General features: G+C 48.8%; 1 protein-coding gene across 2 annotated transcripts in view; it reads left to right on the top strand.

Moving 5' to 3' along the window:
* The window catches only part of CLPB (ClpB family mitochondrial disaggregase), a 1099187-nt gene that overhangs the window by 471934 nt on the left and 602810 nt on the right, over positions 1 to 24443 (top strand). For both annotated transcript variants that reach the window (XM_078658618.1, XM_078658616.1), the window contains exon 6: positions 16289 to 16386. In XM_078658618.1, coding sequence (XP_078514744.1) covers positions 16289 to 16386 — 98 coding nt within the window. The remainder of the gene's footprint in view (positions 1 to 16288; positions 16387 to 24443) is intronic.

The following is a 24443-nucleotide window of genomic DNA, read 5'->3' on the forward strand; positions in this document are numbered from 1 at the left end:
ATACGATAAAATGCGGAAGGACAAGACATTTGTCTCCGAGCCATGGAGTTTCTGTCATCAGCACTTCTCCCTTTTTCCACAACAGCAGTTAAAACATGAATAGCACAATATCCTAGTTTGCAAATGTTTTCTATATAATTATGGCTCTGCCATATTTGCCTCATAATGCAAGAACTGCTGCATGAACTGACCATTTAAACTAATAAATTGTTTGTAGCTCAAATGTTTCAAAAGTTAATAACAAATGTGATCTGTTGCTGCGGAGTGGAAGGCCTATTGCAAAGGTTGACTGATCACCTTTCTCGCTGCATTTGTATGTTACACTGGTACTAATAGGGCAAATCTTTCCTGAGACTGTCAGCATGTGTACACATGTCAAAATAATAAAATATCAGGAAATATACTGCATTACGCTGCAGCCCTTTTTTATGCATAATTTAGTCAACACTGTGGCTTAATTCTGTCCTCCTTTTCTGCATAATTAATTCCAGTAGCCACACAGCAGGCAGCACATGTTAGAAGTGCGTGTGAATGAAGCAGAGAGACTGTGAAGTTTGCGATTTTACTTTGGTGTGCGTGCAAGTCCTGCATTGCCAAACCCGGGTGAGTTGCAGGTACTACTGCTGAAACAAGGCCAATGGAGGTACCTATGGGTGAGGCAGACTGGCCTCAAGGTCAGGGCCGGCCTTAGCACTGTTGGTGCCCTGTGCATTAATTTTTGTTAGTGCCCTTCAATGACCACCTCTGACATGGAATCCTCACTACCACCCTTTAACAGTGCCCCTTGAGTCTCCATAACCACACTCTCTCTCAGATGCATTTAATTTGATTTACAGTGCCACTTATACCATTGTAGGGCGTCAGAGCACTTTACATCACACACATTCAATTAATATGTGTGTAAATAACTGTATAGAAAATGTTACATAAGATTAAGGACAACGAGGTGTAAGAGTCGCATGACAACCATACTAGTAGGCCGTATAGTTTAATAGTGATAGGCCTGGAGAAACTCAAACTCAGAATTTAAAACGTAATACCATGGCTGGGGGTTCTCTTTAATAATCAGAATTGATATCTGTCCAAAAGAACACTTTTTGCTACATTGGGATAATCAAAGACTGGGGGGAAAAACGTAAAGCACTAATTTATACCTTGCAGTTTGTATGCAGCTCTAAGATGAAAGTTAATAGCTCACTGTTCTATGTTAGGATTTTAACTTATAAACTGCAAGTAACAAAAGGATCTCCCTGACAAAAGCAGTAGCCTACTGACCTATTTACATTATGTGCACTTTGTATTCTGCATGGTACATGTTCTTTGCAGCAGGCACTTAACCCTCTGAGCTACCTTTTCATGAGTCAAAACTTCCACTAGACAAAATTCTGATGTCTCTCTAGGAAGAACATTAATCACCAGTGTCATCATGACATTTTTATTGTTGCCGAAAATTGCTGGAGGGCAGGAAGGAGGCATCAAGCGCTTTTAAAATCATAATATACCTGCAAACATAATGCCTCCACCCAAAGTCAGCACCTGGTGCGGTCACACTGGTTGCACCGCCCTAGAGCTGGCTATTCTCAAGGTTCCTGTGACCTCAGTGACAGAGTCACTATTGTTCTAGTGTGTGCTGCTTCATAGGCCTGCCCGCAAGACTGGAGGTGAACTTCAGTAAGGATAGTGGTGGACAAGCCTTGAAGGTTAACCTACACTTGTCATGCTAGGGTCCACCTACTGGTGCTAAGACACCTGGGCTTTTAAGGTATTGCGAAGCCTTCTAAGGTCTAGCATGGGATTGTGCTCTCTCAGGAGAGTAGTCTGGTGGACTGGCCATTAAGACTGAACCTGGTTCCCCAGTTCCAAATTAAGCAGCTCTGGCCATAGTGCCACATCCTCGCCCCCACTGAACACCAAACTGCCGCACTGAGAAAAACTCACACTGCCTTTAACTACAACCCAATTGTTGCTAGCTATAAACACCTGGATGCGGCTCAATTTAAATTACGCACTAGACTAGAGCAATGTGTGGCCTACAAAAAAAAAGTAACAACATCCTGCAAAAAGCAAACACTCATAGGGTATTTAACATTTAGAAAAACATGTGAAATGTAAGCAGGAACAACATGGTTACCTTAAAGCTTTTACATTCACTATTTAGAAATCAGTGAGTGCTTTTTCCTGAAAAGTTAGACATGACTACAGGGCCATGACTGGACCCATTTCAATGTCCATTGCTTATATCCTTCAAAACGTAAGCAGTATGGTAAAAAGCAGAGCCGCAGTACACATTTTGCTTTCCATTCCACACATTGCAGTGCCTCCAGGATTGTGCACTAGTTGCAAGCCCAGGAAAAAAAAAAGAAAGCTAAATCAGGCTACACTGGCAAACTGTAAAAGTGGTGCTAATGTGTTTGGGTGTGAATAAAATAAATCTGGCCAGTTTGCTACCACTCTGTCTTACTTTATTTAGTTATTTTTCATATTTTTAACCTTTTACTACCGATACTGCACTTTGAAATTAAAATGACAAAAAAATACCACATTTCCTGCAAAAGTGTTTTTCTTTTTTGGATCCATTTCACAGGGAAGCAAATAAAAGAAAGGGGAGGAAAGAGAGTGAGAACCCCGTCTTGAAGTCACGGTTTTCAATAAGAGAAGAACTGCTAGACAGAAAGAGAGGGAAGAAGTGGGGAAGGAAAGAGTTGGAGGGGGCAGCTGAAGTGGCAGAGCGGAAGTGGACACTGTCTTTGTCTTCTGTTGGCAAGAATAAAAGACAGAGTCCAGTTACTTCTCTGCCACCCTCCATCACGAAGCTTTATTTATTGGCGATGGCGGTTTCTTGCGTCCTGGGACGCATTTCCAAATAAAAAAGTAGGGGAACGGAATCTTTCGAATTAAAGAAGCAGGGGCACGCCGTGCCCTGCCGATCTCGACCACTGACCAAGGCCCACCCCAGCTCTCTGAAAGGCACATGCGCCCAGCACGGCCTCCAATGCCAGGCCGAATGAGCCCTATTGACACATTGAGGATCCGAAGGAATCGAAGACAAATTGTTAAGCGCGTGGAGTTAATAACATTTGAAAAATGGAAGCCTGTCGCCACACTAAACTTTTTTTCAATAGCCCTGACAAAAACATATTTCCCCAGTGGATGACCTTCCACATCTGTGCCCGCTGCATTGCTGCACGAGAGAGGCGGCCTGCCGAGCTATTTATCAAAGTGTGTGAGGTGGAGGCTGCTGGGGGTGCGCGGGTCGCCCGGGGTGCTGCCCAGGTGCCAGTCCCTCGGCGGGGACGGGCCGCGCGAGGTGACAAATGGTGGGGCTCCCAGGAGGTCCGAAGGTTTCAGCCCCTCGGGCCCTCCGGCTCCGGCCACTGGGCTTTACTCCAAGGCCAGCTGCCCACGAGCGGGGAGGCCTTTATGAGCCAGCCGCCACTTCTGGGAGCAGAGGGCTTCAGCGGCGCAGTTAGCAGGCCGAGTGACACAGTTATTTATTAAAGTCTAATATTTTATTGCTCCTTGTACTCGCGCTGCCATCGATCCGGGGTGCAAGTCAGGTTCTATCAATTATTGCCGCAATTAGTCAAGTCATCCGCGCCATTAACAGGGGATTAGGCTAATATTGGATAGACATCTTCGATCGGTACACAACTGCCCTTTGGAAAGGAAAATGGATGTCTTGCCTAAGGGGTGTCATTATTTGGAGAGATAGGGCGGCTGCTGCGGTACACAGAGCCGAGTGCAGGAGCGGCCGCCTGGACTGGCCTGGCCTTCTCGCCCGAGCCTGTGGGGCTCAGGCCTGGACATAGCTCTGACCAGGAGTTTCTTCTGTGCTGCACCTCGGCCAGGGGCTCCTTCTGTGCTACACCGCGCACAGGGGTCGACTCGAGCTGCCACCCACCTTCCAGGTAATTAGCTGCACAATCCTTTCAGTTATGGTCACTGATGTAAACCATGAACGGAATAATGCCCCGCTTACCCCAATTGCTACAGAACAGGTGAATCTCTCTAGGATTGTACATCCTATCACAAACATTATAAAAATTACAATGTTAAAAAGTTATTAAATCTTTATAGCTGTCATTTAAGAATTAAAAAACATTTTTTAAGAGAGTATTTTAAAACAGCTAAAGTTATACATAAAACAAGATCAATCATATGTTTTTAGATGTCTTACAGTTCATTAGCTAACTTCTATAGAGTTTAAAGTGCAAGTGCGTATGATCCAAGCCCACCTTAAAAATTTAGCAACAGCAATCGCTATACAGGGTGAGCAGTCTGTCTCTAGTATCCTTAGAGCCTCAATATATCTCCGGGTGCCCAAGTTGATACACGTTGGTTTTAGCCACTTACGACGAGGGCTTGTGTAAAGGGGACATACAAACAACATATGGGCTATGTTCTCAGTCAAATCTTTACAATTATGACATTTGTCATCCCGGATTGCTGACCATTTATAGCTGAACGCTTTTACAGGTAGAGTTCCAGTTCTAAACTGAAAATACAGCTTTCGGTCAAACGGACCCTCTATATTATCCCAATAAGCCTCACAGAGTGGGCGAGTTTTAAAATCAAGGAAAAGTCCTGTTAGGTTAGTGTTTACACAGGTACTATGGGCGGACATCCAGATCATTTCCCAGTACTTTTTTTCAGAATTATTTTTGATGGGAACCTTGAGACGTCTGCATCTTCCCATGGGTGGTCAAAATCCAACTTTGTTAATAGGCCCCTTATCTCTTTAAGCCATTGGATAAAGTGAAAGCGATCTGCCCTAATAATATCCTTTAGTGCAAGGGCATAGTGAACTAGCTCTGGAGTTGTCCAGATACGCCTTCAATATAGCAGAACAAAAGGGGGTGGTAATGGACGGAGCATCTGAACCAATCCAACACTCACACCCAGTCAAAAGATCTGGGTTTAATCCATCACCGTTCTATAGCCCACTCTGCCACCCCAGTTCAGACATGGCTATATGCAAATCAGTCTGACCCTGTGCCTCATGGGAACAGTCCAGCCCGAACTGCCACGCCATGCCTTCCCTGGACCGGAAACAAGCTTCCGAGGACCGGTTTCTGGCATTGCAGCCGTCCTCAGCCCGGCTTGCTTGAATCCAGTGGCAAAGTGAGCAAGGGACTCACGTCTGAGCATACCCTGCCACGCTTATGGCGGCCAAAAGCGGTACAAAAGGGGGTGGTAATGGACGGAGCATCTGAACCAATCAAACACTCACACCCAGTCAAAAGATCTGGGTTTAATCCATCACCGTTCTTTAGCCCACTCTGCCACCCCAGTTCAGACATGGCTATATGCAAATCTGTCTGACCCTGTGCCTCATGGGAACAGTCCAGCCCGAACTGCCAAGCCATGCCGTCCGTGGACCGGATACAAGCTTCTGAGGACCGGTTTCTGGCAATGCAGCCGTCCTCAGCCCGGCTTGCTTGAATCCAGTGGCAAAGTGAGCAAGGGACTCACGTCTGAGCACACCCTGCCACACTTATGGCGGCCAAAAGCGGTACAAAAGGGGGTGGTAATGGACGGAGCATCTGAACCAATCAAACACTCACACCCAGTCAAAAGATCTGGGTTTAATCCATCACCGTTCTTTAGCCCACTCTGCCACCCCAGTTCAGACATGGCTATATGCAAATCAGTCTGACCCTGTGCATCATGGGAACAGTCCAGCCCGAACTGCCAAGCCATGCCTTCCCTGGACGGGAAACAAGCTTCCGAGGACCGGTTTCTGGCATTGCAGCCGTCCTCAGCCCGGCTTGCTTGAATCCAGTGGCAAAGTGAGCAAGGGACTCACGTCTGAGCATACCCTGCCACACTTATGGTGGCCAAAAGCGGTACAAAAGGGGGTGGTAATGGACGGAGCATCTGAACCAATCAAACACTCACACCCAGTCAAAAGATCTGGGTTTAATCCATCACCGTTCTATAGCCCACTCTGCCACCCCAGTTCAGACATGGCTATATGCAAATCAGTCTGACCCTGTGCCTCATGGGAACAGTCCAGCCCGAACTGCCACGCCATGCCTTCCATGGACCGGAAACAAGCTTCCGAGGACCGGTTTCTGGCATTGCAGCCGTCCTCAGCCCGGCTTGCTTGAATCCAGTGGCAAAGTGAGCAAGGGACTCACGTCTGAGCATACCCTGCCACACTTATGGCGGCCAAAAGCGGTACAAAAGGGGGTGGTAATGGACGGAGCATCTGAACCAATCAAACACTCACACCCAGTCAAAAGATCTGGGTTTAATCCATCACCGTTCTTTAGCCCACTCTGCCACCCCAGTTCAGACATGGCTATATGCAAATCAGTCTGACCCTGTGCATCATGGGAACCGTCCAGCCCGAACTGCCAAGCCATGCCTTCCCTGGACCGGAAACAAGCTTCCGAGGTCCGGTTTCTGGCATTGCAGCCGTCCTCAGCCCGGCTTGCTTGAATCCAGTGGCAAAGTGAGCAAGGGACTCACGTCTGAGCATACCCTGCCACACTTATGGCGGCCAAAAGCGGTACAAAAGGGGGTGGTAATGGACGGAGCATCTGAACCAATTAAACACTCACACCCAGTCAAAAGATCTGGGTTTAATCCATCACCGTTCTTTAGCCCACTCTGCCACCCCAGTTCAGACATGGCTATATGCAAATCTGTCTGACCCTGTGCCTCATGGGAACAGTCCAGCCCGAACTGCCAAGCCATGCCGTCCCTGGACCGGAAACAAGCTTCTGAGGACCGGTTTCTGGCATTGCAGCCGTCCTCAGCCCGGCTTGCTTGAATCCAGTGGCAAAGTGAGCAAGGGACTCACGTCTGAGCACACCCTGCCACACTTATGGCGGCCAAAAGCGGTACAAAAGGGGGTGGTAATGGACGGAGCATCTGAACCAATCAAACACTCACACCCAGTCAAAAGATCTGGGTTTAATCCATCACCGTTCTTTAGCCCACTCTGCCACCCCAGTTCAGACATGGCTATATGCAAATCAGTCTGACCCTGTGCCTCATGGGAAAAGTCCAGCCCGAACTGCCAAGCCATGCCTTCCCTGGACCGGAAACAAGCTTCCGAGGACCGGTTTCTGGCATTGCAGCCGTCCTCAGCCCGGCTTGCTTGAATCCAGTGGCAAAGTGAGCAAGGGACTCACGTCTGAGCATACCCTGCCACACTTATGGCGGCCAAAAGCGGTACAAAAGGGGGTGGTAATGGACGGAGCATCTGAACCAATCAAACACTCACACCCAGTCAAAAGATCTGGGTTTAATCCATCACCGTTCTTTAGCCCACTCTGCCACCCCAGTTCAGACATGGCTATATGCAAATTAGTCTGACCCTGTGCCTCATGGGAACAGTCCAGCCCGAACTGCCAAGCCATGCCTTCCCTGGACCGGAAACAAGCTTCCGAGGACCGGTTTCTGGCATTGCAGCCGTCTTCAGCCCGGCTTGATTGAATCCAGTGGCAAAGTGAGCAAGGGACTCACGTCTGAGCATACCCTGCCACACTTATGGCGGCCAAAAGCGGTACAAAAGGGGGTGGTAATGGACGGAGCATCTGAACCAATCAAACACTCACACCCAGTCAAAAGATCTGGGTTTAATCCATCACCGTTCTTTAGCCCACTCTGCCACCCCAGTTCAGAAATGGCTATATGCAAATCAGTCTGACCCTGTGCCTCATGGGAACAGTCCAGCCCGAACTGCCAAGCCATGCCTTCCCTGGACCGGAAACAAGCTTCCGAGGACCGGTTTCTGGCATTGCAGCCGTCCTCAGCCCGGCTTGCTTGAATCCAGTGGCAAAGTGAGCAAGGGACTCACGTCTGAGCATACCCTGCCACACTTATGGCGGCCAAAAGGGGTACAAAAGGGGGTGGTAATGTACGGAGCATCTGAACCAATCAAACACTCACACCCAGTCAAAAGATCTGGGTTTAATCCATCACCGTTCTTTAGCCCACTCTGCCACCCCAGTTCAGACATGGCTATATGCAAATCAGTCTGACCCTGTGCCTCATGGGAACAGTCCAGCCCGAACTGCCAAGCCATGCCTTCCCTGGACCGGAAACAAGCTTCTGAGGACCGGTTTCTGGCATTGCAGCCGTCCTCTGCCCAGCTTGCTTGAATCCAGTGGCAAAGTGAGCAAGGGACTCACGTCTGAGCATACCCTGCCACACTTCTGGCGGCCAAAAGCGGTACAAAAGGGGGTGGTAATGGACGGAGCATCTGAACCAATCAAACACTCACACCCAGTCAAAAGATCTGGGTTTAATCCATCACCGTTCTTTAGCCCACTCTCCCACCCCAGTTCAGACATGGCTATATGCAAATCAGTCTGACCCTGTGCCTCATGGGAACAGTCCAGCCCCAACTGCCAAGCCATGCCTTCCCTGGACCGGAAACAAGCTTCCGAGGACCGGTTTCTGGCATTGCAGCCGTCTTCAGCCCGGCTTGCTTGAATCCAGTGGCAAAGTGAGCAAGGGACTCCCGTCTGAGCATACCCTGCCACACTTATGGCGGCCAAGAGCGGTACAAAAGGGGGTGGTAATGGACGGAGCATCTGAACCAATCAAACACTCACACCCAGTCGAAAGATCTGGGTTTAATCCATCACCGTTCTTTAGCCCACTCTGCCACCCCAGTTCAGACATGGGTATATGCAAATCAGTCTGACCCTGTGCCTCATGGGAACAGTCCAGCCCGAACTGCCAAGCCATGCCTTCCCTGGACCGGAAAGAAGCTTCCGAGGACCGGTTTCTGGCATTGCAGCTGTCCTCAGCCCGGCTTGCTTGAATCCAGTGGCAAAATGAGCAAGGGACTCACGTCTGAGCATACCCTGCCACACTTATGGCGGCCAAAAGCGGTACAAAAGGGGGTGGTAATGGACCGAGCATCTGAACCAATCAAACACTCACACCCAGTCAAAAGATCTGGGTTTATTCCATCACCGTTCTTTAGCCCACTCTGCCACCCCAGTTCAGACATGGCTATATGCAAATCAGTCTGACCCTGTGCCTCATGGGACCAGTCCAGCCCGAACTGCCAAGCCATGCCTTCCCTGGACCGGAAACAAGCTTCCGAGGACCGGTTTCTGGCATTGCAGCCGTCCTCAGCCCGGCTTGCTTGAATCCAGTGGCAAAGTGAGCAAGGGACTCACGTCTGAGCATACCCTACCACACTTATGGCGGCCAAAAGCATTAAAAAAGGGGGTGGTAATGGACGGAGCATCTGAACCAATCAAACACGCACACCCAGTCAAAAGATCTGGGTTTAATCCATCACCGTTCTTTAGCCCACTCTGCCACCCCAGTTCAGACATGGGTATGTGCAAATCAGTCTGACCCTGTGCCTCATGGGAACAGTCCAGCCCGAACTGCCAAGCCATGCCTTCCCTGGACAGGAAAGAAGCTTCCGAGGACCGGTTTCTGGCATTGCAGCCGTCCTCAGCCCAGCTCGCTTGAATCCAGTGGCAAAGTGAGCAAGGGACTCACGTCTGAGCATACCCTGCCACACTTATGGCGGCCAAAAGCGGTACAAAAGGGGGTGGTAATGGACGGAGCATCTGAACCAATCAAACACTCACACCCAGTCAAACGATCTGGGTTTAATCCATCACCGTTCTTTAGCCCACTCAGCCACCCCAGTTCAGACATGGCTATATGCAAATCAGTTTACCCCAGGGAGACATCCTCGTGTTTTTCGTCAATCAATGCAGCGCTTTATCGATCAGAGAGGTTGTTGGCTCCACCTGTCCAGGGGCCAAAGGGGGAGCGTTTGCCAGAACTAAAACTAAGGGAGAAGCTTCCACAACAAATTGGAATATATCGCGCTCTTGGCGCGGTTCTGCGGATGTTATTAGGGGAGCCTCTATAACTATAGTTTGGCAATCCTCACCTACTGAGAACTGGGTGGGGGGTTTGCTGTACAACATTCTCACTACCACCTACCCCTCTTCCAGGGTGAGCCTCCTGGGTTTCACACCTACTTGATACCAAAGCTGATAAGCTACCCACTTCCTCCATTGTCTTATTGAGGAGACCTCCTAGTCTATTGACCTCTGCAATAAGCTGATCGATTTTGGCCACAAGAGGTTTGACAATACCCTTGATCTTTAAATCGATCATACTTAGTAATTTTTTAATTTGTTCGTCCTCCAATTTCACAGTGTCACCTTTCACCGTAATAACATCATCATTATCTAGGATTTTGAGTGGTGAAACTATTCTTCTTCTAGCAGAACGTGACCCCCCACGTTTGGTCTGTACTTTCCTGCACGCTCTGACTGCTCTAGGCACAGGAGTCGGTAGATTCTGTACCGTCGTATCCAAGGGTACTTCTCGATCAAATGTGGGGACAGTGTTAAGCTCGGGCATGTCACTGGCAGAGAATTCAAAATTAACGATATCACTGCTGTCATCCCGTGCCGGTAATACTGGTGAAGGTTGCGCAGTGAGAGGTGTAGGGGAACAACTTAACCCTAATGACTGCCGTCTCTCACTGTTAATTTTACTCACAACCTTCACTAAGTAATTATCCAAGGTGTTAGGCACCAGGGGACCCTTTTGTTTAGACATACCCAATGGTGATAGTTGAAGGAAACAATCCAGAAACTTTACCAAATTGCACAGGATGGAACAAGTCACCTAAGATAAACACTAGGAACTCAGGATAACCACGAGGAACGAATTTAAGTACGATATAGTCTCACTGTATGAGGTTCACGGTAGTCCAGCGGCAAACAAGAATCAGGCTCCCTGGCCCAGCCCAGTCGCTTTTTGTCCCGGACTGTCACAGACTGTCTGCCCTTTGTCCGGCGCCGCCAGCGCGCGTCCCGCGACGCGGAAGGAGCTCCGTTCTTTTCTGCGCCTTCCGGGCGCGTCACCAGGCGGAAGAGGGCGGAGTCAGACCGCAAAGGGTTGTGGGGGCTGTAGTCCCCCCGCTCGGCAGCCGCGTGGTGCTCCTGTCGCCGCGGGATTCAGCTGCCCACGGTAGGTTTGCTCACATGAAAGAAGTCGCCCGCTCCCTAGATGGAGCTCCGTTCTTTTCTGCGCCTTCCGGGCACGTCACCAGACGGAAGAGGGCGGAGTCAGACCGCAAAGGGCTGTGGGAGCTGTAATCCCCCCGCTCGGCAACCGTGTGGTGCTCCTGTCGCGGCGGCGGGGGGGACCAACAGCCGGTGATGAAGCAAGCGCTAGTAGCGCTGTGGCCGGTATTGCCTCCAGTTAAAGGGATTCAGCTGCCCCCGGTAGGTTTGCTCACATGAAAGAAGTCGCATTGGAAGTCCCTTCTTGGGATTAATACCCCCAAATGGAGTATGTTTTTGTATCCATGCAATAAGAGGCAGCAATATTTCTGACATTCGACTGGTAGTGGGTAATAGTATACTCTGTAGGCAGTCGAGAGAGCATCATCTCTGTATGGGTCACTCTGCAGGCCCTTCTCCCTGCCCGCTTGTCCTACCCTTGCAGGTCATGACACCCCAATACATGAGGAGTGAACATGCCAGGGACTATCACATGACTTGAAGAATAGATGCTCACCATTCCCCCTCCCATTGTCCTTCTGCTCCTTATGACAAGGATGACCTGATGCTAAGCGAATCAGCTGATCTTCCTTGTGAGCCACATTTTCAGAGGCCTCCTCCAATCAAGCAAATCTACGTGGTCTTTGGGAGGCTGACTTCTGCTTCCCTTGGACTAGAGGAAAGGCTGCAGGGGCAAACACGGCCCATCGGTACAGCCAGGGCATTCTTGGTACAAATATATTTTATTTCAACACTTTGTGGACTGAAGGAGTGGATCATTCAGAATACATATGTCTACAGACAAAAGTATGTCCCAGCAGTAGATGTAAAAGAGGCAAATTCCACAGGTTTCAGAGTTGACTATCGGAAGGGAACGATTACAGACCATAAGAGAGCCTGTGTTATCAACTACCATTCAGAGCCTCTTCGGTTTTATGTGTAAAGTGTCCTCCTAATACTTGTAGGGGCTCTCTGGATTGTATCCCTTCTTATTTTTCTTGACGAGGCTGGAATAGGATTTCTTAGTAGGCCCGCTTCAGGATCTGGAGAACTCTTCCTTCTTCCTGAGACATTGTCACAAGAAAAAGCAGAGCGTGTATTTCCTCTGACCTCCTGGGCACCTCTCCGAAGGTTCCTTAGCTGCCTCACAGTGTCTGCTTGTGAGAAGAGATGATGCTGCATGTAGCACCTCTAACCTTCTCTAAGCACTTCTTTATTCCCCTACACAACACAGTTGGTTCTCTTGTTGTGGAAAGATGATGTAAGCATCTCTCGCCTCCTTCGCTCCTTGTCCACCAATAGCTTTGCATTGGTGTTTTATAATGCGGCTCCACCCTTTATCACCTAATCCTTCTGTTGGAATGAGTTGAGTTGAGTAGCCCGAAAGTCCCTTTCCAGTCCTTGGTCCAGATGTTTCTGTTTCTTTTTGTTATCTTTTCTTTGGGCCCTAGTTTTCACCTTTACACTCTCAGAAATTATCTCACCTACTCTTGTCGGCCATGATGATCCATGCTTTGCGGCAGCCTGAGCGAATCCTGCGGCCTTCTCCTCAGGGGTGTGTGTGGGGGGGGGGTCTTCCACCTCCCTCCCATAAGGAGCCAGATTGATCCAATCTGCCACAGCAAATCCATCAGTAGTAGCAGACCTTTCAATGCCATTCTTACAGCAGAATCCCTCAAGTCTCCCAAGACTTCTACTGCCGTCTTACAGCAAGAATGTCTGACTACGCATCTTTGCCATGGCACCTGAAGTTATCCCATTGGCCGTCGCATCTCCACTGTCCTGCACCTCCTACTTGCCTTGTTAATGAGTATAGACCTCGCCGCTGATTCCATCAATTCTATAGAAAACGTATTGGAGCCCTGTCTCTTTCAGCGGCTTTCTTTTCCTTTTCCACCCCTAGACTCCTCTGATCCATCACACACGTTTTGAGAAGGGAATATGTCACACCTTATAGTGATTTTGTTCTCCTGCGAAGTCTTCATATCAGCTGTCCGAGAAGTGGAGTTGTACATGGATGACTAGAGCCATCTCCAGCATTTTTCTGAGAAATGAACGAATGTAATTTGCCGAGCACAACTATTACTCCAGAGTTTCCTGATGCCAGGGCAGACCACAGTTGACCTCATCACCATTAAGAGGCAGGCAAGGACCACGTCTTTAGCGTCTTGCGGATGAGTGTTTCTCATTGAGTGTTTGACATTGAATTAAAAGAAATATCAGCCACCAAGACGGTCTTCACAGTTCTTGCACAGATTAAATAATCTATTAGAGGTTGTAAAGTATGAGTATGAAGGTTTGTAAGATTCTAAATGCTGTTGACGAAAAATAGGGGCTTTGCCCAAGATTCCTCTATGACAGAGGCTGAGGCATTTGAAGAGTGTGTACATGGTTGTGAAAGGGAAAGTCCTATAGTATGATTACTGTCTAGTGAGTCCACATTTCGTCTTTATTTTTTGTTACTTCATCATTGCTGTTCAAGCAATAGAGGGCGTTTTTAGTGACATGATTGCTTCTCCACTCAGCTAGCAACTGCCAGAAGACCTTTCGACTCTTACTTTGAGCTCCACACACCTCCATATTGAGCTACAGAAAGGGGAAAAGCACACTTACGTAGAGAGTGCTTCAACCAAATAATTCCACTATGGTGGTCATCTACGCATGGATATATATTGCAGCCATCTTGACACAGTTAGTGGTCACGTAGTCAGATAATCCATCTGTACGGTGATGGTATGTGGGGTATAATAGGTTCAGCCTCCTCTGCTTGGGATGAGTTGGTGGGATATGGAAAGGGCCGATCACCACAGTGGTGGGTGGGAGAACACTACACATATCGTGCCAAAGGGATTTGTGCCCAGAAGTTGTGCATCAGCCTGCTATCTAGGAGGGATCCCTCTCTCCAAAGTGAGGCTTATTGCAGTTCATGGAAGTACCGAGAAACATAAATTACCGAGGACACTTCTAGCAGTAGCTTGGATTGTATGTCTCACCTGTTGGGGTTTCCTTTGTCTATTTGCATCTTGCCAGAAGAGCAGTGACTCCATACAGATGTTCAAGGCTCCCTACAGAACGTTCCATACACCAAGCCTTGGCCCTCTTGGTCAGAAGGCAGGCTGTATCCGTCTCACAGCACCCAGGGCAGACCCATGATGACTTGTACTATCCTGGGAAGGGCAGAGATCAGAACCGTCTGGATGGAGACATTGGGCTAGAATCATCAGGTTAGCTAGTAGCAGGTTCCCAGAATCAGCCACAAGCAGAAGTTAGGTACCGGAAGGAGGGTGTGGCTGATCCCAGCAGTTATTTCTGGTGCAATCAGCCTCCTGCGCTCAGGGCCACTAACAGCCAGAATTAAGGGCCGAGTGCTCAGGAACTGGGGAGAAGCAGCTGTGGACGGGCAGGTTAAAAATATGAGGGGTGTCATCTGGCCTCATGTAGTGGGTGCTCCAAAGCTGGCATGCACAGACAGCAACAAATATTCATTAAAATGTGTCATTCCAAAAGTGTGCTGTAGGGTCAATAGGTTGAGAAGTTGGGCTTGCTATGCTATACCAGAACAAAATTTGCAATTAGTGAAGAAGATGCAGGCAAATTTGTTTGTATGTTTTACTCCAGGTTCTCAGTAGCCAAAAACATTGGCATCTGTGTGGCACACTGGTATACCTCTACAAAAGTCGTGTTATGGGCTACATATGCTAAAGCGACCAGTTAGCCAGGTGGGTTGCAGTAGTTTGTCATTCCAAAAGAGAGGTGCTGTTACTGCAATAGTGTTGAAAAAAATGGGTTTGGAGCACAAATGCTGACAATTACCAGAACACATTTGCATTAATATTTAAGAAGGTGTAAGTATATATTTGCTCATATGTTTTACTCCATGTCCTCCTTTTTGACACTCACAGGGATACCTATAGCAAAAGCTGTTGTTGGGCTGCATATGCCGGGTTGGGGGACAACAGCATGGTGGCGACACAACGTCCGTGATCGCAATCAGACTGATGGGTTTCATAGGCAATAAGGACAAGAAATGTAGCAGAATATTAGGAGTATCATTAAGGGACCTCAGGCTTTTCCTTCTGTGGTTAGATCCACCTTTGTCTTGGAGTCTCACCGGGCGTCCTCGTAAGGACATGACACAGCTTAAATTCGATCCATGTCTACATGTTCCCTTGCTGGCGTGTCACTTGGTAATCAGCCTGAATCTTGGTAATTGGGATCATCCAAGCAATGGGAGCAACCAAGGGCTTAACCAAGCTCCAATGGAAATGCACAAATTTGCACACAGTGTGCAATGGATTGTATCACACAGATCTGTGGTTACAAAGAGAGCTGCTTTATATCCCCAAGGGATCCTAGTCCTGGCCGGTGTTGTCCTCCAGCACATAGAGAGGTCAGTGGATCAAGATGAGGGTATGGTGTTGGCCACAACATCAACTTGTACAATAGGGGTGCAGAAGCCAAACAACCCCAGGAGTCTTTACGGCCGGACCCTGGAGGAAAACAACGGCACCCCGCTAGTCCTTAGGGTGGTTGTAAGGCTGAGCAACCAGGGCCTTGCCTGGACACATACACCCCTAAAAAGGCGTGAGTATAAGGATGGACTAGTGGTCCATGGTATTTAAGGGGATAATACCCAGTAAAAGGTAGCACCGATTGGGTTGACCACGGTGCTGTTGGCTCACCAGGCGGGCAAGGCAGCTTAGGTTAGTCACCGCTGCCTGCACTTGAATCGCCCGTAAGTTAACCCACCACGTTGGCATAATTCTTGTATGACATAAACCTGCAGCAAAATGTTTTTCCACAAACATGTCTAGTGGTTATTTATTGCTGTGCATGCTATGTCTCCATGTTGAGGGGTGAGTTGTCTATATTGGCACTATGGGGAGAAGCAGCTGTGAACAGGCAGGTTGAACACATGAGGGGGTCTCATCTAGCCTCAAGTATTGGGTACCCCAAAGCTGGCAAGCACAGCAACAAATATTCACAAAAATGTGTGCTTTCTCGTCCGATTGATAGGCTGATGTTTTGCCAAGTTGAAAGAATCATTGTTTACATTTTTGATTCTGAGTAAAAAATTGTAATTGCTGTAAAAAATGTACATCTACAGTAGTTCTTTAAAAGAAATTAAATGAATCAAATTGCTCCCACGCTCTCGTGCCATGGCAGGTCTTGGCTCTGCCTTAGGACCTTGTGGGCAGAGGTCACAAGGTGCTGGTTAGGTTACGAAGGGCTGTGGATTGTGCATTAATTCTCTCTCTCCGCTTGTGTCTCCTCAGGTGCCAGCCCGCTGCAGCAGAATGAGATGGGGCACAGCCCCGTGGACTATGCCCGAGAGGGAGAGGTCAAACAGCTCCTCCGCACCTGGGAAACCAAGGTACGTCTGCCCCTCGTCCTGTGACACCAGCCTGTCCTCATCTTCGCTTGAGCACTTCCACAATAGAGCCTGCTGTCCACGTTAATCAGCTGTCCGTTTCCACGTAGGAGTCTTTTTTTTTCATCAGCTCTGCACTCCCACGACAGAGGCTGCCCTTTTCATCCATAGTGTACTTCTACGCCTACCTCTGTCCTTTTTATTGGTTGTGCACTTCCTTGAGAGAGCTTGTCCTCGTTTATGAGTTGTGCAATACCAGAACCGATCATGTTCTATATCCGAGGTTCTATATCAGAGAAGCGGTTCCACACCCGAGCCTGTCCTTTTCATTAGTGGTGTACTTCCACACCAGTTCTTGTCCTTTTCGTCATTGATGCACTGCCACGCCAGACCCTGTCCTTTTCATTTGTTGTGCTCTTCCACTACAGAGCTTGTTCTCTTTCATTGGCTGTGCACTTCCATACCAGAGCCTGCCCTCTTTCTTCACCTCTGTACTTCCACTATAGAGATTGTTTTATTTCATTGATTGTGCATTAATACAATAGAGCCTGTTCTGATGGATACATCTGCCAGTGGATTCCTCACCTTGTGAATATCCCCCTGCGTCAGCAGCGTTCGGAAAATACTTCTGTAGCACGCCGGCGTGGATGAAGTCATAGGAGCACGGCATCGCACGCGACTCCGACTTACGTCACTGACTCCTTATTAGGCCTACGTCGGCGTGATGACATCAGTTCCCTTTTTTCCGCGTCGTCGACGCTAACGGTTTTGAGGGATCTTCTGTTGAGTTGATAGTAACTTTGTTACTATTGTGAGTTTTCTGTATCTCTTCGGTGTTGCTGTCTTCTGTCGTGATGTCGTCGAAGAAGACTGGGTTTAAACCGTGTGATTCATGCGGAAAGATGATGTCCATTACAGATCCGCATGGTGACTGTCTACGGTGTCTGGGTTCGGATCACGACATCCAGGATTGTTGATCCTGTTTGAAGATAAACCCAAAGGCTCTTCGGGAACGTGAGGCAAAACTTCTTGTTGCCAAATTGAAGGGTAAGGATGCCAGGAAGAGTTTGAGGTCGAGATCGAGACGCCCGAAGTCAAAGTCGGTCAAGGTCGGCTTCGAAGTCTACTTCGGGACATGCTTCCAGATCATCTAAAAAAAAGCATAAGAGAAGGAAGCATAGTTCAAGGCACCATTCTGGTAAGGAGTCGGATTCGAAAACTAAGTCGTCTTCCAGAAGGCATCGTAAGGACATGGTATCTCCCTCTCCATTTCAGAATCCTGTAGGTGAGGCCTCGCCTTTGTAGTCACAGGAGCATTCGCCGACTCCGGTGTTGAATCCGTCTCCGGATCCGTCTCAGTCTTCGGGACATGAGGAAGAAGAAGAAGTTCCTGTTGCTCAGGGTTCGACGACTGTGGTTCACCAACCTGAGGAACAAGAGGAGTCGATTCCGGTGCAGCCTCCTCAGGAGCAGCCGGTGGGTTAGTACCCTCCTTTTCCGGGTCCAGGACAGGACCCATCGCATTTTTTAAATGCCATGTATGGTGTTTATGCGAGAGCCATGTACCCCTCTGGAGCACCGGCTGGTCCCCTGGGTCCGTTGGCATACAATTTGGGGGTTCCTCAAGCCTATGCCTGGTGCCGTTCTTGCAGTTTATGCCAGCTCCGGCTCCACCTTGGCATCTCTCTGCGCCGCCGAAGTCATCGACGCCATTTACGGCTTCACCGGCTCCGGAACGACCTCGAGATCCAACTCCATGTTCGACACCGGCTCCAGCTCCATGTTCGACGCCGGCTCCAGCTCCACATTCGACGCCGGCTCCAGCTCCACATTCGACACTGGCTCTGGCTCCTTCGAGGACGATACCGGATCTGACGACATCGATTCGAATGGAGTGGTCGAGGCGTAAAGCGCAGCGCCTTTTGGAGGAGAAGAGTTATGGGGAAGCTGAAATTGAAGAAGGTGAGCCTCAAGATCAGGAGGATTATTTTGACGATCTACGAGATGCAAGTGGTCTAGAACTGTCTCCTGATTGGGAGTTGGCCACGGTGTCTGATGCTCCTTCTAAAGATGTGTCTCCCTACCATGTGGTAATTAAAAAGGCTGCAGATCTGTTGAATTTGACTTTGGCATCTATTGAGTATAAGTCGAACATTCTGACTGAAGTCCTCCATTCTCCTTCATCTGTGGTTGAGCCTATACTTCCTTTTACTGAGGCTCTAACGTATCCCATCTTGGAGGTATGGAATAGACCAATTTCGGCTCCTGCAGTTTCTAAGGCCGTTCCAAGGCGTTATAGAGTGGCTCCTGGCGACCCTGAATTTTTGTCTACTCATCCCTTACCAGAGAGTTTGGTAGTACAAGCTTCCTGCTCTAAAGGATCTGCAGGTGCATTTCCCCAGGTACCTGGTGATAAGAATTCCAAAAAGCAGGACCAAAATGCAAAAAAAGTGTTTTCGTCAGGCAGTATGGCCCTAAAATCTACAAATGCCACTTGTTTGCTGGGTCGATATATCCATACTTTGATGGATACTGTTAAACAGCTGTCTCATAAGCTTCCTGAGGAGGACAGACATTTTTTTAATGAAGTGGTTTCTGACACGCAGGCTGCTGCTCGGCAGGTCATACAGAGTGGTATGGACACCGCGGATTCGGTGGCTAGAGTCATGGGGTCTTCGTTTGCCACCAGAAGAGCTGCCTGGCTAGAGACTTCTGAGTTCTCTGCGGATGTTCAGGCTGCTTTAATGGATTTGCCCTCTGATGGCTCAGGCCTTTTCGGTAAAAAAGCTGATGCTGCATTGGAGAGGTTTAAGGACAGCAGGGCTACAGCCAGATCTTTAGGTTTTCAAACTAGAGGATCTGTGGGCAAAAGATATAGGGGCTTTGGAAGATCTTCTTTTCGTGCCTACAAGCAATCACAGCAACAGCAGCAACAAAATCCGTTGTATAAATCTTACAGGGGAAAACAAAGAGGTCGTCCTCAAGGACGTCAGGTCTCCTCCTCCTCTTCCTCTTCCTCTACCCACCCCCCTCCTACTACAGCAAAGCAGCCCTAGATCCGCCATTCCGGATCATGCGGGTCCTGTAGGGGGTCAGCTTACCTATTTTCTATGGGATTGGGAATCGGTCACGTCTTACCTTTGGGTTCTCAATCTCGTGGAGAATGGGTATGCACTTCCCTTTCGGGAATTCCCTCCGAATTACCCTCCTTGCCAAGGTTTTTGCTCGGAGGACCACCTGCTACTTCTGCAGAAGGAAGTCCTGGCATTGTTGAGAAAGGGTGCGATAGAGGTGGTTCCGGAGCAAGAAAGGGGTCAGGGTGCTACTCCCGGTATTTCCTGATCCCCAAGAAGGATGGCAGACTTCGTTCAATCCTGGATCTCAGGATCTTGAAGCTTTACCTGAAGCAGGAGAAGTTCAAGATGCTCACCCTTGCACAGGTTCTTCAAGCGCTGCCGGAAGAAGACTGGATGGTGTCGATCGACTTGCAGGATGCATATTTTCACATCCCAATCCTGAAGTCGCACAGGAAGTATCTCCGTTTTACGGTGGGATCGCAGCATTACCAGTTTGTGGTCCTTCCGTTTGGTGTTACTACTGCGCCTCGAGTCTTTACCAAGGTGATGGCTGTGGTGGCGGCACATCTCAGAAGGTTAGGGATTCCAGTATTCCCTTATCTGGACGATTGGCAAATCAAGGTGGAATCTCCAGAGAAAGTGCGCCATCATCTGCAAGTCACAACTCAGTTGTTGTACAGGTTGGGTTTTTCGATAAATGTACCCAAATCTCACCTTGTGCCCTCCCAGTGCAACCTGTTCATGGGTGCGGTACTGGATACATCTGTATGTCGGGCATTCCCTCCTCCACAACGGATTCGCGACATACAGGAAATGATTCCTTTATTTCACAATGGAGCGGTCGTTCCAGTCTTGAAGGTCCTTCGTCTGCTCGGTCTGATGGCTTCCTGCATTCTGCTCGTCAACCATGCACGCTGGCATATGTGGGCACTCCAGTGGTGCCTCCGCAGGCAGTGGGATCAACACAACGGAGATATCAGGGAGTCGATCAGGATCTCCAGAGAAACTGCAGCGGATCTGTCTTGGAGGAGCGTGGAGGGCAATCTGTCTCAAGGAAAGCCCTTCCAACTACCTCCATCGGTGGCCATGGTGATAACGGATGCATCCACTCTAGGGTGGGGTGCTCATCTGGGGGATCTCGAGATCAAGGGTCTTTGGTCTCCAGAGGAAAGGTTGCTTCACATCAACCTTCTAGAGTTGCAGGCGATATGTCTAGCGCTCAAGGCCTTCCTCCCTTCCCTTCGCAGTCGGTTGGTTCTGGTCCTGACGGACAACACCACCGCGATGTGGTATGTCAACAAGCAGGGAGGAGTAGGGTAGCAGTGTCTCTGCAGAGAGGCTCTGCGGTTCAGGATCATCAGATTTGTCTGATGGCAAATCATCTGGCCGGAGTTCTGAACGTGCGTGGAGACAGTCTCAGTCGGCAGTTCTCAGCCGACCACGAGTGGAGGCTTCATCCAGAGGTAGTTCGTCACGTCTTTCGGACGTGGGGAACTCCTCGGGTGGACCTGTTCGCCACTCACGAGAATGCTCACTGCCCGTCATTCCGCAGTCTCCAGTTTCCGATGCTGCCCGTCATTCTGCAGTCTCCAGTTTCCGATGCAGGGAGCCTTGGGGGACGCGTTTCAGTTGAGTTGGGACTCACAACTCCTTTACGTGTTTCCTCCCATACCCTAGATTCCTCGGGTTCTGAGGAAGATTTGACAAGACCGGGCCCAAGTCATTTTGATCGCCCCGGATTGGCCGAGAAGGGTGTGGTACACAGATCTTCTCCACCTCTCCTCGTGCCCGCCGCTCCATCTCCCTCTCAGGGCAGACCTCCTCTCTCAGATGGAGGGGCAGGTTCTACACCCACACCTCCAGACCTTACACCTTCATGCCTGGTGATTGAACGGGGGCAACCTGAATTCCTTTTCTCTCCCACATGACGTGGTGTATGTCATTCTAACGTCCAGGCGTGATTCCACCAAATCTATCTATTCTTATAGATGGTCTAAATTTGTTTCTTGGTGTGGGGAGAAGTCCGTTGATCCTTTGAGGGCTCGGTTGTCTAATATTCTTCAGTTTGCACTTACTTTGGCTCAGCAAGGTTTTGCTGTGGCTACGATCAAAGGTTATCTTTCAGCCTTGTCTGCTTTTATCTGCCTGCCAGATCATCCGTCCTTATTTAAATCTCCTGTGGTTCTAAGGTTTCTGAAGGGTCTTACAAATAAATTTCCTCCTCCTCCCTTTATTGTGCCTCAATGGGACTTGAATCTTGTGCTTACTTTTCTGATGGGTTCTCCTTTCGAACCTTTGCACAAGTGTCCCACAAGACTTTTATCTTTTAAGACGGTCTTATTGGTTGCAATTACCTCGGCAAGGAGGGTAAGTGAGCTTTAAGCTCTTAGTTCAAAGCCCCCATTCTTGACCATTCATGCTGAACGAATGGTTCTTAGGACCAGGGCTGCTTTTCTGCCTAAGGTGGTAACTCCCTTCCATCTAGGACAGTCCATTACCCTACCTACCTTCTATCCTCCCCCTCACCCTTCCAAGGAGGAGGAGAAACTTCACCGCCTGGACCCTAAGAGGGCGGTGAGCTTTTATCTTGATAGGACAAGAGACTATCGAGTGGATGACCAGCTCTTTGTTGGATTTGCTGGCCGCAGAAAAGGAAGAGCTGTGCACAAGCGCACACTTTCAAGATGGATTATACTATGCATCAAGATCTGCTACTCCCTGGCGGGTAAGGAGCCTCCAGAGGGTATAAGAGCTCACTCCACTAGAGCAAAGTCTTCTACATCTGCTTTGTCTAGGGGTGTACCTGTAGAGGACATTTGTAGAGCTGCGACTTGGGCTTCCCTCCACACTTTCGCGAAGCATTACTGCTTAGATTCCGAAGTGAGGAGGGACGGCCACTTTGCGCGTTCTGTCCTCCAACATTTTCTGGTATAGGAGACTGGACACCCTCCTCCGGGAGTGGGGACTGCTGTGGGATTCTATTCACAAGGTGAGGAATCCACTGGCAGATGTATCCATCAGAAGAACAAGTTACTTACCTTCGGTAACACTTTTTCTGGTGGATACAGTATCTGCCTGTGGATTCCTCATATGCCCACCCGCCTCCCCGTTGTCCACTCTTCTATACCTGAGTTCATGACAATATTTCAATTTATTTATATGTATATGTGAACAAGGCTCCGTTGAGCCGAAACGTCTTTGACACTTTCTGCTGAATAAAGATTGAAACACCTCGAGGTCCGTGTCCGGTGTCCTGTTTTGCCGGCTGGAAAAGCAGCGTGTGCAGGAGAGATACGGAGTCCCGGCTGGGGGATCAGCAGCTACCGCCACGGAGAGTTTGGGCGCCACCGGCGGAGATAATCTCCGTGTAAAATTTAAAACTTTGGAAAAACTGTTAAAGCGGGAGCAGTCGAAGTGGTGGGAGCACCGCTCCCTTACTCGCTATTTAGAGGTTAACCGGATACCGCGTGGGCTAAGGGTTATGCTGGCTCCGAGTTACGAGTATATGGACCCAACACTGTTGAAGGATTGGGCTGAATGGAGCCTAGATTCATCTCGCCGTTTAGTCACCATGCTTGTGCATCACGCGGAAAGGGACAGGTCCTTATTACAAACTGAAATTGACGCATTGGAGGCAGAATTAGTGAACATGTGCGAGGAAGAGGCCAATATCGCGCTAGAATGTAAAAAACTCAGGGAAACTATGGAACAACGAGTGCAGAAAGAAGAGGACGTTATTAGGAAACGCAAAGCATTCAAGTTCCAGCGTGATAAAAATGATTATAATGAAGGCAGAATCTTCACGTTTGCCCGCAAGTATGATGCAATTAAAGCGTCCAAAATTAAGAACTCACGGGCAGGTGTAAGCGTCACTCAGGGAGTAGTACAGACGCGTCCCAATTCCCCAGAAAGCTCAAGCTTCACGGACCTCAGTTCTAATATCGATAGTGGGTCTGAAGCAGAGGCTGGTAGACTTACAGATCAGTTGGGGTTTACCCGGTTAACCATGGAGCAAGAACTGGGGTGTGTCCGGCAGGACAGGCGCGAAACACTGCGTCCCAGATTTCCAGCGCCCGCAAAACTCCAAACGCAAGGCGGCGGGAACGAAGACAAAGCCGCAGCCAACGGAAAACCAAAGAAAAGAAATTACAAGCGGTGGAATGCCAACAAAAAGCAGTAACTAGCGTGACGCATACCAACACTCTGGCACAAACACAGGATACTGGCTTTTCTGTTATCAATCTGACTGACACAAACTTTTCTGACCTGGAAATTAGCATCTTATCCAAAGGATTGTCGTACAGCCCCCCTAGTAGCTTCAATTATGTGGATACAAGATTGGACCTCTTCAAATTTACACGCAAATTGAAGCTAAGGAAGCATTTCGCCAACACAAAATCCCGCAATGCAGGTAAAAAAGCAGGGGCACCAGATAATGCTGTGGGACTAGTGGTAAATGATGTTCCCCTTATGCAGGATTTGGTAGCTCTTCGTGCAGAAGCTCCAAATTCTCAGAACACACAAGGACAGGAGAACCTTCATACTGGTGGTTTAAGTAATCTGAAGCCCCGGTCTACGTTCACCCCTGTCACCCCTTACGACAACATAGATATATTCCAGGATGCAGTGGTGAAGCAGGTAAAGGCACTACATGTGAAAACTTTGAAAGCTAACTACAGCAAATATCAAGGCAACAACAATTACCAGAAATTGGTCAAAAAAATCAAAGCGAATGGAAATGTGATTGTCAGGCAATCAGACAAAGGGGGTAATATTGTGCTTTGGCCTAGAACATTATATCTTGAAGAGGCCTACCTCCAATTAAATGATCCTGAATGTTACAGACATTGTGATGCAAATGCACTTAGCAAAGCGAAAACCGATTTTCACTCTCTCCTGATGGGTTGGCGTTCCAGCGGACTTATTAGCATGGATGAACTGAAATGCCTTAAGAATGACCATCCCATCACCCCTGTGTTGTAC

The sequence above is a fragment of the Lissotriton helveticus genome, chromosome 8 (assembly GCF_964261635.1).
Source record: "Lissotriton helveticus chromosome 8, aLisHel1.1, whole genome shotgun sequence".
Lineage (NCBI taxonomy): Eukaryota > Metazoa > Chordata > Amphibia > Caudata > Salamandridae > Lissotriton > Lissotriton helveticus.